The sequence below is a fragment of the Pseudophryne corroboree genome, chromosome 2, assembly GCF_028390025.1.
Source record: "Pseudophryne corroboree isolate aPseCor3 chromosome 2, aPseCor3.hap2, whole genome shotgun sequence".
NCBI classification, from domain to species: domain Eukaryota; kingdom Metazoa; phylum Chordata; class Amphibia; order Anura; family Myobatrachidae; genus Pseudophryne; species Pseudophryne corroboree.
In genome coordinates this window covers 507,363,096-507,376,438 of record NC_086445.1, presented here as the reverse complement: position 1 = coordinate 507,376,438, position 13,343 = coordinate 507,363,096, and the positions used below count along the sequence as shown (strand labels likewise).

At 48.1% G+C, this 13,343-nt stretch overlaps 1 protein-coding gene across 5 annotated transcripts in view; it reads left to right on the top strand.

Annotated features, from left to right (window-relative positions):
• The window catches only part of BRIP1 (BRCA1 interacting helicase 1), a 660,079-nt gene that overhangs the window by 100,656 nt on the left and 546,080 nt on the right, over positions 1–13,343 (top strand). For all 5 annotated transcript variants that reach the window (XM_063954025.1, XM_063954024.1, XM_063954027.1 and 2 more), the window contains exon 6: positions 12,930–13,085. In XM_063954025.1, the coding sequence (XP_063810095.1) occupies positions 12,930–13,085 (156 nt within the window). The remainder of the gene's footprint in view (positions 1–12,929; positions 13,086–13,343) is intronic.

Sequence of the window (13,343 nt, the reverse complement as noted above, 5' to 3'; positions counted from 1 at the left end):
TAAGAAGAGAATATTGGACTATTCTGAAGTGACATTCTCTGAGCCCTGATCTGAATCCGATCGATCTATGGAAAGCTGAAACATGCAGTCTGGAGAAGGCACCCATTACAACTGAGATAGGAAGAGCCTGGTGACCGGTGCAGATGTCTCATTGAGCGCTACAGAAATCACTTGTGACTGCCTCTGAAGGTTCTGCAACAAAAAAATTAGGTAATGGGTCCCATGATTTTGGTTTGTTCCATTTGCGTTTGTTTTATTATTCAAAATATTTTTTTTTTAACAAAAATCAAAAAATCTTTTAAATATGGAATAAACAATGTTAGATGTCGGTTACTATTGTCACTTTCATGTTGATTCAATGAAAAACATGGATTCTTTAATTTTTGGAAGGGTACTAACGAATTTGTCCACATCTGCGTATGTGTACAGTATGTGTGTGTGTATGTATATATATATATATATATATATATATATATATATATATATATATATATATATATATGGAGAGAACATAAATTCCCAAGTGCGCTAATAGTGAAATGTAGTTACACAAATCTTCCAGCGGTTAATTCGTCGGAAAATGTAGACTGGAGGATATTTAGATCTGGGGACCTGTAACAGACACCCCTCACCAGAAATAATTTTCACGCGTTGGGTTTGTCAGTCAGAAAATCGCACCCTAGTTTGTGAAGATACTCCCTTCGAGCTCGCACCTTGAAAAAGGTGAGGGAGTATCTAGAATCCATCCTACAAACATGTTGGTTGTGGCTGTGTTTTATTGATACAATTTTATCTTGAATTGTGTACCAAAATTCATATGTTCAAATATATGTTATTAAAATTTTTTTTTTTATTAATTGGCCTGTTGGCCTCTTGTTTGGGTGACTTTTTGGTGAGGGGTGTCTGTTACAGGTCCCCAGATCTAAATATCCTCCAGTCTACATTTTCCGACGAATTAACCGCTGGAAGATTTGTGTAACTACATTTCACTATTAGCGCACTTGGGAATTTATGTTCTCTCTGCATGTGTTTGAGGTTTTCCAACAAAGACCTCTCCCAGTGTGCCGCTTCTGAGTTGGCGCAAGATAAAGATACTTCTGTGTATTTATATATATATATATATATATATATATATATATATATGCCGTAGAAACAAACTCCGTGGCAAACCTATACTAACAGACCGTATCTCCATGTTTAAGAATAAAAATAAAAAGTCTGTACTGCTGTCTATACAAAAGACAGACCATGCAGCTTAAAGTGGAAATGTAATAATGACATATATATAATACAGTGATCTATGACATACGTGACAAACAATGATTTTCCACATTTATTTCTCTGACGTCCTAGTGGATGCTGGGAACTCCGTAAGGACCATGGGGAATAGCGGGCTCCACAGGAGACTGGGCACAACTAAGAAAGAATTAGGACTACCTGGTGTGCACTGGCCCCTCCTCCAGACCTCAGGTAGAATTTTGTGCCCGGCCGAGCTGGATGCACACTAGGGGCTCTCCTGAGCTCCTAGAAAAGAAAGTATATTTTAGGTTTCTCTGACGTCCTAGTGGATGCTGGGAACTCCGTAAGGACCAGCGGCTCCGCAGGAGTCTGGGCACAACTAAAAGAAAGCTTTTAGACTACCTGGTGTGCACTGGCTCCTCCCACTATGACCCTCCTCCAAGCCTCAGTTAGATTTTTGTGCCCGGCCGAGCTGGATGCACACTAGGGGCTTTCCTGAGCTCTTAGAAAGAAAGTATAATTTAGTTTTTTTATTTTACAGTGAGACCTGCTGGCAACAGGCTCACTGCAACGAGGGACTAAGGGGAGAAGAAGCGAACCTACCTGCTTGCAGCTAGCTTGGGCTTCTTAGGCTACTGGACACCATTAGCTCCAGAGGGATCGACCGCATGGAACTGGCCTCGGTGTTCGGAGCCGCGCCGCCGTCCCCCTTACAGAGCCAGAAGCAAGAAGAAGTCCGGAAAATCGGCGGCATGAAGACTTCTGTCTTCACCAAGGTAGCGCACAGCACTGCAGCTGTGCGCCATTGCTCCTCATACACACTTCACACTCCGGTCACTGAGGGCGCAGGGCGCTGGGGGGGGGGGGCGCCCTGAGCAGCAATAAAAACACCTTGGCTGGCAAAACAATCACAATATATAGCCCCAGAGGCTATATATGTGATAATTACCCCTGCCAGAATCCTTAAAAAAGCGGGAGGAAAAGTCCGTGAAAAAGGGGCGGAGCTATCTCTCAGCACACTGGCGCCATTTCTCCCTCACAGTTCCGCTGGAAGGAAGCTCCCTGACTCTCCTCTGCAGTCTACACTACAGAAAAGGGTAAAAAAGAGAGGGGGGGCACTAAATTTAGGCGCAGTAAATATTATAGCAGCTATAGGGGACATAATTCAGTTAGTCCCTGCATTATATAGCGCTCTGGTGTGTGCTGGCATACTCTCTCTCTGTCTCCCCAAAGGGCTTTGTGGGGTCCTGTCCTCTATTAGAGCATTCCCGGTGTGTGTGCGGTGTGTCGGTACGGCTGTGTCGACATGTTTGATGAGGAAAATTAGAAGTGATGTCACCCCCTGCGGGGCAGACACCTGAGTGGATGGTTTTATGGAAGGAATTACGTGCAAGTGTCGACTCCTTACACAAAAAATTTGACGACATGCCAAATGCGGGACAGCCGGCTTCTCAGCTCGTGCCTGCCCAGGTGTCTCAAAGGCCATCAGGGGCTCTAAAACGCCCGCTACCTCAGATGGCAGACGCAGATGTCGACACGGATACTGATACCAGTGTCGACGACGATGAGTCAAATCTAATGTCCACTAGGGCCATTCGTTGCATGATTGAGGCAATGAAGGAGGTATTACACATTTCGGATATAAACCCAGGTACCACTAAAAAGGGTATTATGTTTGGGGAGAAAAAACTACCCGTAGTTTTTCCCCCATCTGAAGAATTAAATGAAGTGTGTGAAGAAGCGTGGGCTTTCCCCGATAAAAGATTGGTAATCCCTAAAAAATTACTAATGGCGTTCCCTTTCCCGTCAGAGGATAGGGCACGTTGGGAAACACCTCCTAGGGTGGATAAAGCGCTCACACGTTTGTCTAAAAAGGTGGCACTTCCGTCTCCGGATACGGCCGCCCTAAAGGAGCCTGCGGATAGAAAGCAGGAGGCGATCCTGAAGTCTGTATATACACACTCAGGCATTATACTTAGACCAGCTATTGCGTCAGCATGGATGTGCAGTGCTGCCGCTGCATGGTCAGATTCCCTGTCAGAAAATATTGACACCCTAGACAGGGACACTATTCTCCTAACCATAGAGCATATAAAAGACTCAGTCTTATACATGAGAGATGCACAGAGGGAGATCTGCCGGCTGGCATCTAAAATAAGTGCATTGTCCATTTCTGCTAGGAGAGGCTTATGGACTCGGCAGTGGACAGGGGATGCAGATTCCAAAAGGCACATGGAAGTTTTGCCTTATAAGGGTGAGGAGTTATTCGGGGATGGTCTCTCAGACCTAGTTTCCACAGCGACAGCTGGGAAATCAGCATTTTTACCCCAGGTTCCCTCACAGCCTAATAAAGCGCCGTTTTATCAAGTACAGTCCTTTCGGACCCAGAGAAACAGGCGAGGAAAAGGCGGGTCCTTTCTGTCCAGAGGCAGAGGTAGGGGAAAAAGGCTGCAACAAACAGCAGGTTCCCAGGAACAAAAGTCCTCCCCCGCTTCTTCCAAGTCCGCCGCATGACGGTAGGGCTCCACAGGCGGAGCCAGGTACGGTGGGGGGCCGCCTCAAAAATTTCAGCGATCAGTGGGCTCGCTCACAGGTGGATCCCTGGATCTTGCAAGTAGTATCTCAGGGGTACAAACTGGAATTCGAGGCGTCTCCCCCCCGCCGTTTCCTCAAATCTGCCTTGCCAACGACTCCCTCAGGCAGGGAGGCTGTGCTAGAGGCAATTCACAAGCTGTATTCCCAGCAGGTGATAGTCAAGGTGCCCCTACTTCAACAAGGACGGGGTTACTATTCCACACTGTTTGTGGTACCGAAACCGGACGGTTCGGTGAGACCCATTTTAAATTTGAAATCCTTGAACACATACATAAAAAAGTTCAAGTTCAAGATGGAATCGCTCAGGGCGGTTATTGCAAGCCTGGACGAGGGGGATTACATGGTATCCCTGGACATCAAGGATGCTTACCTGCATGTCCCCATTTATCATCCTCACCAGGAGTACCTCAGATTTGCGGTACAAAATTGCCATTACCAATTCCAGACGCTGCCGTTTGGACTGTCCACGGCACCAAGGGTGTTTACCAAGGTAATGGCGGAAATGATGATACGCCTTCGAAAAAAGGGAGTTTTAATTATCCCGTACTTGGACGATCTCCTAATAAAGGCGAGATCCAGGGAGCAGTTGTTGGTAGGAGTAGCACTATCTCAGGAGGTACTACACCAGCACGGTTGGATTCTGGATATTCCAAAGTCACAGCTGGTTCCGACGACACGTCTACTGTTCCCGGGAATGATTTTGGACACAGTCCAGAAAAAAGTATTTCTCCCGGAGGAGAAAGCCAAGGAGCTGTCATCTCTAGTCAGAGACCTCCTGAAACCAAAACAGGTGTCGGTGCATCACTGCATGCGAGTCCTGGGAAAGATGGTGGCTTCTTACGAAGCAATTCCTTTCGGCAGGTTCCATGCCAGAATCTTTCAGTGGGACCTGTTGGACCAATGGTCCGGATCGCATCTTCAGATGCATCGGCCAATAACCCTGTCTCCAAGAACCAGGGTGTCTCTGCTGTGGTGGCTGCAGAGTGCTCATCTACTAGAGGGCCGCAGATTCGGCATACAGGACTGGGTCCTGGTGACCACGGATGCCAGCCTGCGAGGCTGGGGGGCAGTCACACAGGGAAGAAACTTCCAAGGACTATGGTCGAGTCAGGAGACTTCCTTGCACATAAATATTCTAGAACTAAGGGCCATTTACAATGCCCTAAGTCAGGCAAAACCCCTGCTTCAAAACCAGCCGGTACTGATCCAGTCAGACAACATCACGGCGGTCGCCCATGTAAACCGACAGGGCGGCACAAGAAGCAGGACGGCAATGGCAGAAGCCACAAGGATTCTCCGATGGGCGGAAAATAACGTGCTAGCACTGTCAGCAGTGTTCATTCCGGGAGTGGACAACTGGGAAGCAGACTTCCTCAGCAGGCACGACCTCCACCCGGGAGAGTGGGGACTTCATCCAGAAGTTTTCACGCTGATTGTAAATCGTTGGGAACGGCCACAGGTGGACATGATGGCGTCCCGCCTAAACAAAAAACTGGAGAGATATTGCGCCAGGTCAAGGGACCCTCAGGCGATAGCGGTGGCCGCTCTAGTGACACCGTGGGTGTACCAGTCAGATTATGTGTTCCCTCCTCTGCCTCTCATACCCAAGGTACTGAGAATAATAAGAAGACGAGGAGTAAGGACAATACTCGTGGTTCCGGATTGGCCAAGAAGAGCTTGGTACCCGGAACTTCAAGAGATGATCTCAGAGGACCCATGGCCTCTGCCGCTCAGACAGGACCTGCTGCAGCAGGGGCCCTGTCTGTGCCAAGACTTACCGCTGCTGCGTTTGGCGGCATGGCGGTTGAACGCCGGATCCTGAAGGAAAAGGGCATTCCGGAGGATGTCATTCCTACGCTGATTAAGGCCAGGAAAGATGTAACGGTAAAACATTATCACCGCATATGGCGGAAATATGTTGCTTGGTGTGAGGCCAATAAGGCCCCAACAGAGGAATTTCAGCTGGGTCGATTTCTGCACTTCCTACAGGCAGGAGTGACTATGGGCCTAAAATTAGGCTCCATTAAGGTACAGATATCGGCTCTGTCGATTTTTTTCCAAAAAGAACTAGCTTCACTACCTGAAGTTCAGACATTTGTAAAAGGAGTGCTGCATATTCAGCCCCCCTTTGTGCCTCCAGTGGCACCCTGGGATCTCAACGTGGTGTTGAATTTCCTAAAATCACATTGGTTTGAGCCACTAAAGACCGTGGATCTAAAATATCTCACGTGGAAAGTGGTCATGTTATTGGCCTTGGCTTCGGCCAGGCGTGTATCAGAATTGTCGGCTTTGTCATTTAAAAGTCCTTATCTGATTTTCCATATGGATAGGGCAGAATTGAGGACTCGTCCCCAGTTTCTCCCTAAGGTGGTATCTGCTTTTCACTTGAACCAACCTATTGTAGTGCCTGCGGCTACTAGTGACTTGGAGGATTCCAAGTTACTGGACGTAGTCAGGGCCTTGAAAATTTATGTTTCCAGGACGGCTGGAGTCAGGAAAACTGACTCGCTATTTATCCTGTATGCACCCAACAAACTGGGTGCTCCTGCTTCTAAGCAGACTATTGCTCGCTGGATTTGTAGCACAATTCAGCTGGCGCATTCTGCGGCTGGACTGCCGCATCCGAAATCAGTAAAAGCCCATTCTACAAGGAAGGTGGGCTCATCTTGGGCGGCTGCCCGAGGGGTCTCGGCTTTACAACTTTGCCGAGCTGCTACTTGGTCAGGGGCAAACACGTTTGCAAAATTCTACAAGTTTGATACCCTGGCTGAGGAGGACCTTGAGTTCTCTCATTCGGTGCTGCAGAGTCATCCGCACTCTCCCGCCCGTTTGGGAGCTTTGGTATAATCCCCATGGTCCTTACGGAGTTCCCAGCATCCACTAGGACGTCAGAGAAAATAAGAATTTACTCACCGGTAATTCTATTTCTCGTAGTCCGTAGTGGATGCTGGGTGCCCGTCCCAAGTGCGGATTGTCTGCAATACTTGTACATAGTTGTTGTTCACAAAAGGGTTATTGTTATGAGCCATCTGTTGAGAGGCTCAGTTAAATTTCATACTGTTAACTGGTTATGGTATCACGAGTTATACGGTGTGATTGGTGTGGCTGGTATGAGTCTTACCCGGGATTCAAAATCCTTCCTTATTGTGTCAGCTCTTCCGGGCACAGTATCCTAACTGAGGCTTGGAGGAGGGTCATAGTGGGAGGAGCCAGTGCACACCAGGTAGTCTAAAAGCTTTCTTTTAGTTGTGCCCTGACTCCTGCGGAGCCGCTATTCCCCATGGTCCTTACGGAGTTCCCAGTAAATTTTTATTTTTTTATTTTCAGTGAGATCTGCTGGCAACAGACTCACTGCTACGTGGGACTTAGGGGAGAGAAGCGAACCTACCTGCTTGCAGCTAGCTTGGGCTTCTAGGCTACTGGACACCATTAGCTCCAGAGGGATCGAACACAGGCCCAGCCTCGGTCGTCCGGTCCCGGAGCCGCGCCGCCGTCCCCCTTGCAGAGCCAGAAGCAAGAAGATGGTCCTGGAAATCGGCGGCAGAAGATCAAGGTAGCGCACAGCACTGCAGCTGTGCGCCATTGCTCCCCAGGCACACCACACACTCCGGTCACTGATGGGTGCAGGGCGCTGGGGGGGGGGGCGCCCTGGGCTGCAATAAGAGTACCTTGCTGGCAAAAAACACACATAATATAGTCATTAAGACTATATATGTGTAAAATCCCCTGCCAAAACTTCCATAAAAAAGTGGGAGAAGTCCGCCGAAAAAGGGGCGGGGCTATCTCCCTCAGCACACTGGCGCCATTTCCTCTCTCAGCTCCGCTGGAAGGACGCTCCCCAGGCTCTCACCTGCAGTTTCCAGACTCCATAGGGTAAAAAAGAGAGGGGGGGGCACTAAATTTAGGCGCAGATAATATATATATATATATATATATATATATATATATATATAGCTGCTATAGGGAAAAATCACTTGTGTAGTGTGCATCCCTGTGCATTATATAGCGCTCTGGTGTGTGCTGGCATACTCTCTCTCTGTCTCCCCAAAGGTCCTTGTTTGGTCCTGTCCTCAGTCTGAGCATTCCCTGTGTGTGTGCGGTGTGTCGGTATGGCTGTATCGACATGTTTGATGATGAGGCTTATGTGGAGGCGGAGCAGGTGCCTATAAATGTGATGTCACCCCCTGCGGGGTCGACACCTGAGTGGATGGATATGTGGAAGGAATTACGTGACAGTGTCAACACCTTACATAAAAGGTTTGACGACATGACAGATGTGGGACAGCCGGCTTCTCAGTCCGTGCCTGCCCAGGCGTCTCAAAAGCCATCAGGGGCTCAAAAACGCCTGCTACCTCAGATGGCAGACATAGATGTCGACACGGATACTGACTCCAGTGTCGACGACTATGAGACTACTGTACATTCCCATAGGGCCATCCGTTACATGATTACGGCAATGAAAGATGTGTTGCACATTTCTGACATTTACCCAGGTACCACAAAAAAGGGTATTATGTTTGGGGAGAAAAAACAACCAGTGGTTTTTCCCCCATCTGATGAATTGAATGAAGTGTGTGATGAAGCGTGGGCTTCCCCTGATAAGAAACTGGTGATTTCTAAAAAGTTATTAATGACGTACCCCTTCCCGCCAGAGGACAGGATACGTTGGGAAACATCCCCTAGGGTGGATAAGGCGCTCACACGCTTGTAAAAAAAGGTGGCACTACCGTCTCCGGATACGGCCGCCCTAAAAGAGCCTGCGGATAGAAAGCAGGAGGCTATCCTGAAGTCTGTGTATACACACTCAGGTACTATACTGAGACCGGCTATTGCTTCAGCATGGATGTGCAGTGCTGCTGCTGCGTGGTCAGATTCCCTGTCTGATAACATTGATACCCTCGACAGGGACACTATATTGCTAAACATAGAGCATATTAAAGACGCACTCTTATACATGAGAGATGCACAGAGGGATATCTGCCGGCTTGCATCTAGAATAAATGCAATGTCCATTTCTGCCAGTAGGGTATTGTGGATCCGGCAATGGACAGGTGATGCAGATTCTAAAAGGCACATGGAGGTTTTGCCTTACAAAGGTGAGGAATTGTTTGGGGACGGTCTCTCGGACCTTGTTTCCACAGCAACAGCTGGGAAGTCGACATTTTTACCCCAGGTTCCCTCACAGCCGAAGAAAGCACCGTATTATCAGGTACAGTCCTTTCGGCCCCACAAAGGCAAGCGGGTTAAAGGCGCGTCCTTTCTGCCCAGAGGCAGAGGTAGAGGGAAAAAGCTGCACCATACAGCCAGTTCCCAGGAACAAAAGTCCTCTCCCGCTTCCTCTAAGTCCACCGCATGACGCTGGGGCTCCACAGGCGGAGCCAGGTACGGTGGGGGCCCGTCTCCGGAACTTCAGCAACCAGTGGTCTCGCTCACAGGTGGATCCCTGGATTCTACAAGTGGTATCTCAGGGCTACAAGCTGGAATTCGAGACGTCTCCCCCTCGCCGTTTCCTCAAATCAGCTTTGCCAACAACTCCCCCAGACAGGGAGGCAGTACTGGAGGCAATTCACAAGCTGTACTCTAAGCAGGTGATAATCAAGGTACCCCTCCTTCAACAAGGACAGGGTTACTATTCCACAATGTTTGTGGTACCGAAAACGTACGGTTCGGTGAGACCCATTCTAAATCTAAAAATTCTTGAACACTTATATAAGAAGGTTCAAGTTCAAAATGGAATCGCTCAGGGCGGTTATTGCAAGCCTGGACGAAGGGGATTACATGGTATCACTGGACATCAAGGATGCTTACCTGCATGTCCCCATTTACCCTCCTCACCAGGAGTACCTCAGATTTGTGGTACAGGACTGTCATTACCAATTCCAGACGTTGCCGTTTGGTCTGTCCACGGCACCGAGGGTATTTACCAAGGTAATGGCAGAAATGATGATACTCCTTCGAAAAAAGGGAGTTATAATTATCCCGTACTTGGACGATCTCCTTATAAAGGCGAGGTCCAGAGAGCAGTTGTTGGTCGGAGTAGCACTATCTCGGGAAGTGCTACAACAGCACGGCTGGATTCTGAATATTCCAAAGTCACAGCTGATTCCTACGACGCGTCTACTGTTCCTGGGGATGGTTCTGGACACAGAACAGAAAAAAGTTTCTCCCGGAGGAGAAGGCCAAGGAGTTGTCATCTCTAGTCAGAGACCTCCTAAAACCAAAACAGGTGTCGGTGCATCACTGCACGCGAGTCCTGGGAAAGATGGTTGCTTCTTACGAAGCAATTCCATTCGGCAGGTTCCATGCAAGGATCTTTCAGTGGGATCTGTTGGACAAGTGGTCCGGATCGCATCTTCAGATGCATCGGCTGATAACCTTGTCCCCGAGGGCCAGGGTGTCTCTACTGTGGTGGTTGCAGAGTGCTCATCTTCTAGAGGGCCGCAGATTCGGCATACACGACTGGGTCCTGGTAACCACGGATGCCAGCCTTCGAGGCTGGGGGGCAGTCACACATGGAAGATACTTCCAAGGACTATGGTCGAGTCAGGAGACTTCCCTACATATAAATATTCTGGAACTAAGGGCCATTTACAATGCCCTAAGTCAGGCAAGACCCCTGCTTCAACACCAGCCGGTGCTGATTCAGTCAGACAACATCACGGCGGTCGCCCATGTAAACCGACAGGGCGGCACAAGAAGCAGGATGGCGATGGCAGAAGCCACAAGGATTCTCCGATGGGCGGAAAATCACGTGTTAGCACTGTCAGCAGTGTTCATTCCGGGAGTGGACAACTTAGAAGCAGACTTCCTCAGCAGACACGACCTCCACCCGGGAGAGTGGAGACTTCATCCAGAAGTCTTCAAAATGCTGGTAAACCGTTGGGAAAGACCACAGGTGGACATGATGGCGTCCCGCCTCAACAAAAAGTTGAAAAGATATTGCGCCAGGTCAAGGGACCCTCAGGCGATAGCTGTGGACGCTCTAGTGACACCGTGGGTGTACCAGTCGGTTTATGTGTTCCCTCATCTACCTCTCATACCCAAGGTACTGAGAATAATAAGAAGAAGAGGAGTAAGAACTATACTCGTGGTTCCGGATTGGCCAAGAAGAGCCTGGTACCCGGAACTTCAAGAGATGTTATCAGAGGACCCATGGCCTCTGCCGCTCAGACAGGACCTGCTGCTGCAGGGGCCCTGTCTGTTCCAAGACTTACCGCGACTGCGTTTGACGGCATGGCGGTTGAACACCGGAATCTAAAAGAAAAAGGCATTCCGGAGGAAGTCATTCCTACACTGATTAAAGCTAGGAAAGAGGTGACCGCAAACCATTATCACCGCATATGGCGGAAATATGTTGCGTGGTGTGAGGCCAGGAAGGCCCCAACGGAGGAATTTCAACTGGGTCGATTTCTGCACTTCCTACAGTCAGGAGTGACTATGGGCCTAAAATTGGGCTCCATTAAGGTCCAGATTTCGGCTCTGTCCATTTTCTTCCAAAAAGAACTGGCTTCACTGCCTGAAGTTCAGACTTTTGTTAAAGGAGTGCTGCATATTCAGCCCCCTTTTGTGCCTCCAGTGGCACCGTGGGATCTCAACGTGGTGTTGGATTTCCTTAAGTCGCATTGGTTTGAGCCACTTAAAACCGTGGAGCTAAAATACTTCACGTGGAAAGTGGTCATGCTGTTGGCCTTGGCGTCGGCCAGGCGTGTATCAGAATTGGCGGCTTTGTCATGCAAAAGCCCTTATCTGATTTTTTATATGGATAGGGCGGAATTGAGGACTCGTTCCCAATTCCTTCCTAAGGTGGTATCAGCTTTTCATGTGAACCAACCTATTGTGGTGCCTGCGGCTACTCGGGACTTGGAGGATTCCAAGTTACTGGACGTAGTCAGGGCCCTGAAAATATGTTTCCAGGACGGCTGGAGTCAGGAAAACTGACTCGCTATTTATCCTGTATGCACCCAACAAGCTGGGTACGCCTGCTGCTAAGCAGACTATTGCTCGCTGGATCTGTAGCACGATTCAACTTGCACATTCTGCGGCTGGACTGCCGCATCCTAAATCTGTAAAAGCCCATTCCACGAGGAAAGTGGGCTCTTCTTGGGCGGCTGCCCGAGGGGTCTCGGCTTTACAACTTTGCCGAGCTGCTACTTGGTTGGGTTGAAACACATTTGCAAAATTCTACAAGTTTGATACCCTGGCTGAGGAGGACCTTGAGTTTGCTCATTCGGTGCTGCAGAGTCATCCGCATTCTCCCCCCCGTTTGGGAGCTTTGGTATAATCCCCATGGTCCTTACGGAGTTCCCAGCATCCACTAGGACGTCAGAGAAAATAAGAATTTACTCACTGGTAATTCTATTTCTCGTAGTCCGTAGTGGATGCTGGGCGCCCATCCCAAGTGCGGATTTTCTGCAAAACTTGTATATAGTTATTGCTTAACTAAAGGGTTATTGTTATGAGCCATCTGTTCGTGAGGCTCAGTTGTTATTCATACTGTTAACTGGATATAGTATCACGAGTTGTACGGTGTGATTGGTGTGGCTGGTATGAGTCTTACCCGGGATTTCAAATCCTTTCCTTATTGTGTCAGCTCTTCCGGGCACAGTTTCCTAACTGAGGTCTGGAGGAGGGGCATAGAGGGAGGAGCCAGTGCACACCAGGTAGTCCTAATTCTTTCTTAGTTGTGCCCAGTCTCCTGCGGAGCCCGCTATTCCCCATGGTCCTTACGGAGTTCCCAGCATCCACTACGGACTACGAGAAATAGAATTACCAGTGAGTAAATTCTTATTTTTCATCTTCTGTATAGCTAGCAATGCTGATTAGTCTTCCATTCTCTTTGGTACTTTTCCACTAATGATACGCTACTTTTATGCACATTTTTGTGCAGTTGAGTGCTATTTTGTGGCATATTTTGCGCAATTTTATCAAAGCTTAGGAAGGATACATCTGTACATGCTCTGCTATACTTCATTAACATTAGGACTTAAACATTTCTTTATGCTGGCATACAGAAGAGGCACATTTACACAGTGGTGAATATATACAATCCCAATTTTATCCAGTTTGTGTAAAAATCCCTTTGCTTTGTATTGTAGACACGGAAACGGCCCTGCTATGATAAAGGTGTACAGTTTATTGATGATGATGATGATGATGCAAGTCAAAGCAATTTGGATTCTAATGGTTTGCAGCAGCAGAGATTTGCTATTCCATGTGATCTAGATGAATCATCAGCGTCTACTTCAAAGCAAGTGAGTAGCATTGGTGTAAACAAGACCATTTTTATATGTACAATTTATTATCTTGTTTCTTTTGGTCTATAACTGGTGAGTCAGCCAAAATCCTCTCTTTGTATTTTCTTGTGTTTGTGGCTTTATTATTCTGCAATAATTGTAGAAATGGGCTAAAAATAGGTAGCACTCAATAGTTGCTTTTATCAGACTTGGAAACCCCATATTTTATTTTGACTATACAAGTCCTGATTCTGTTGTGGAGGGGTTCCCAAACTC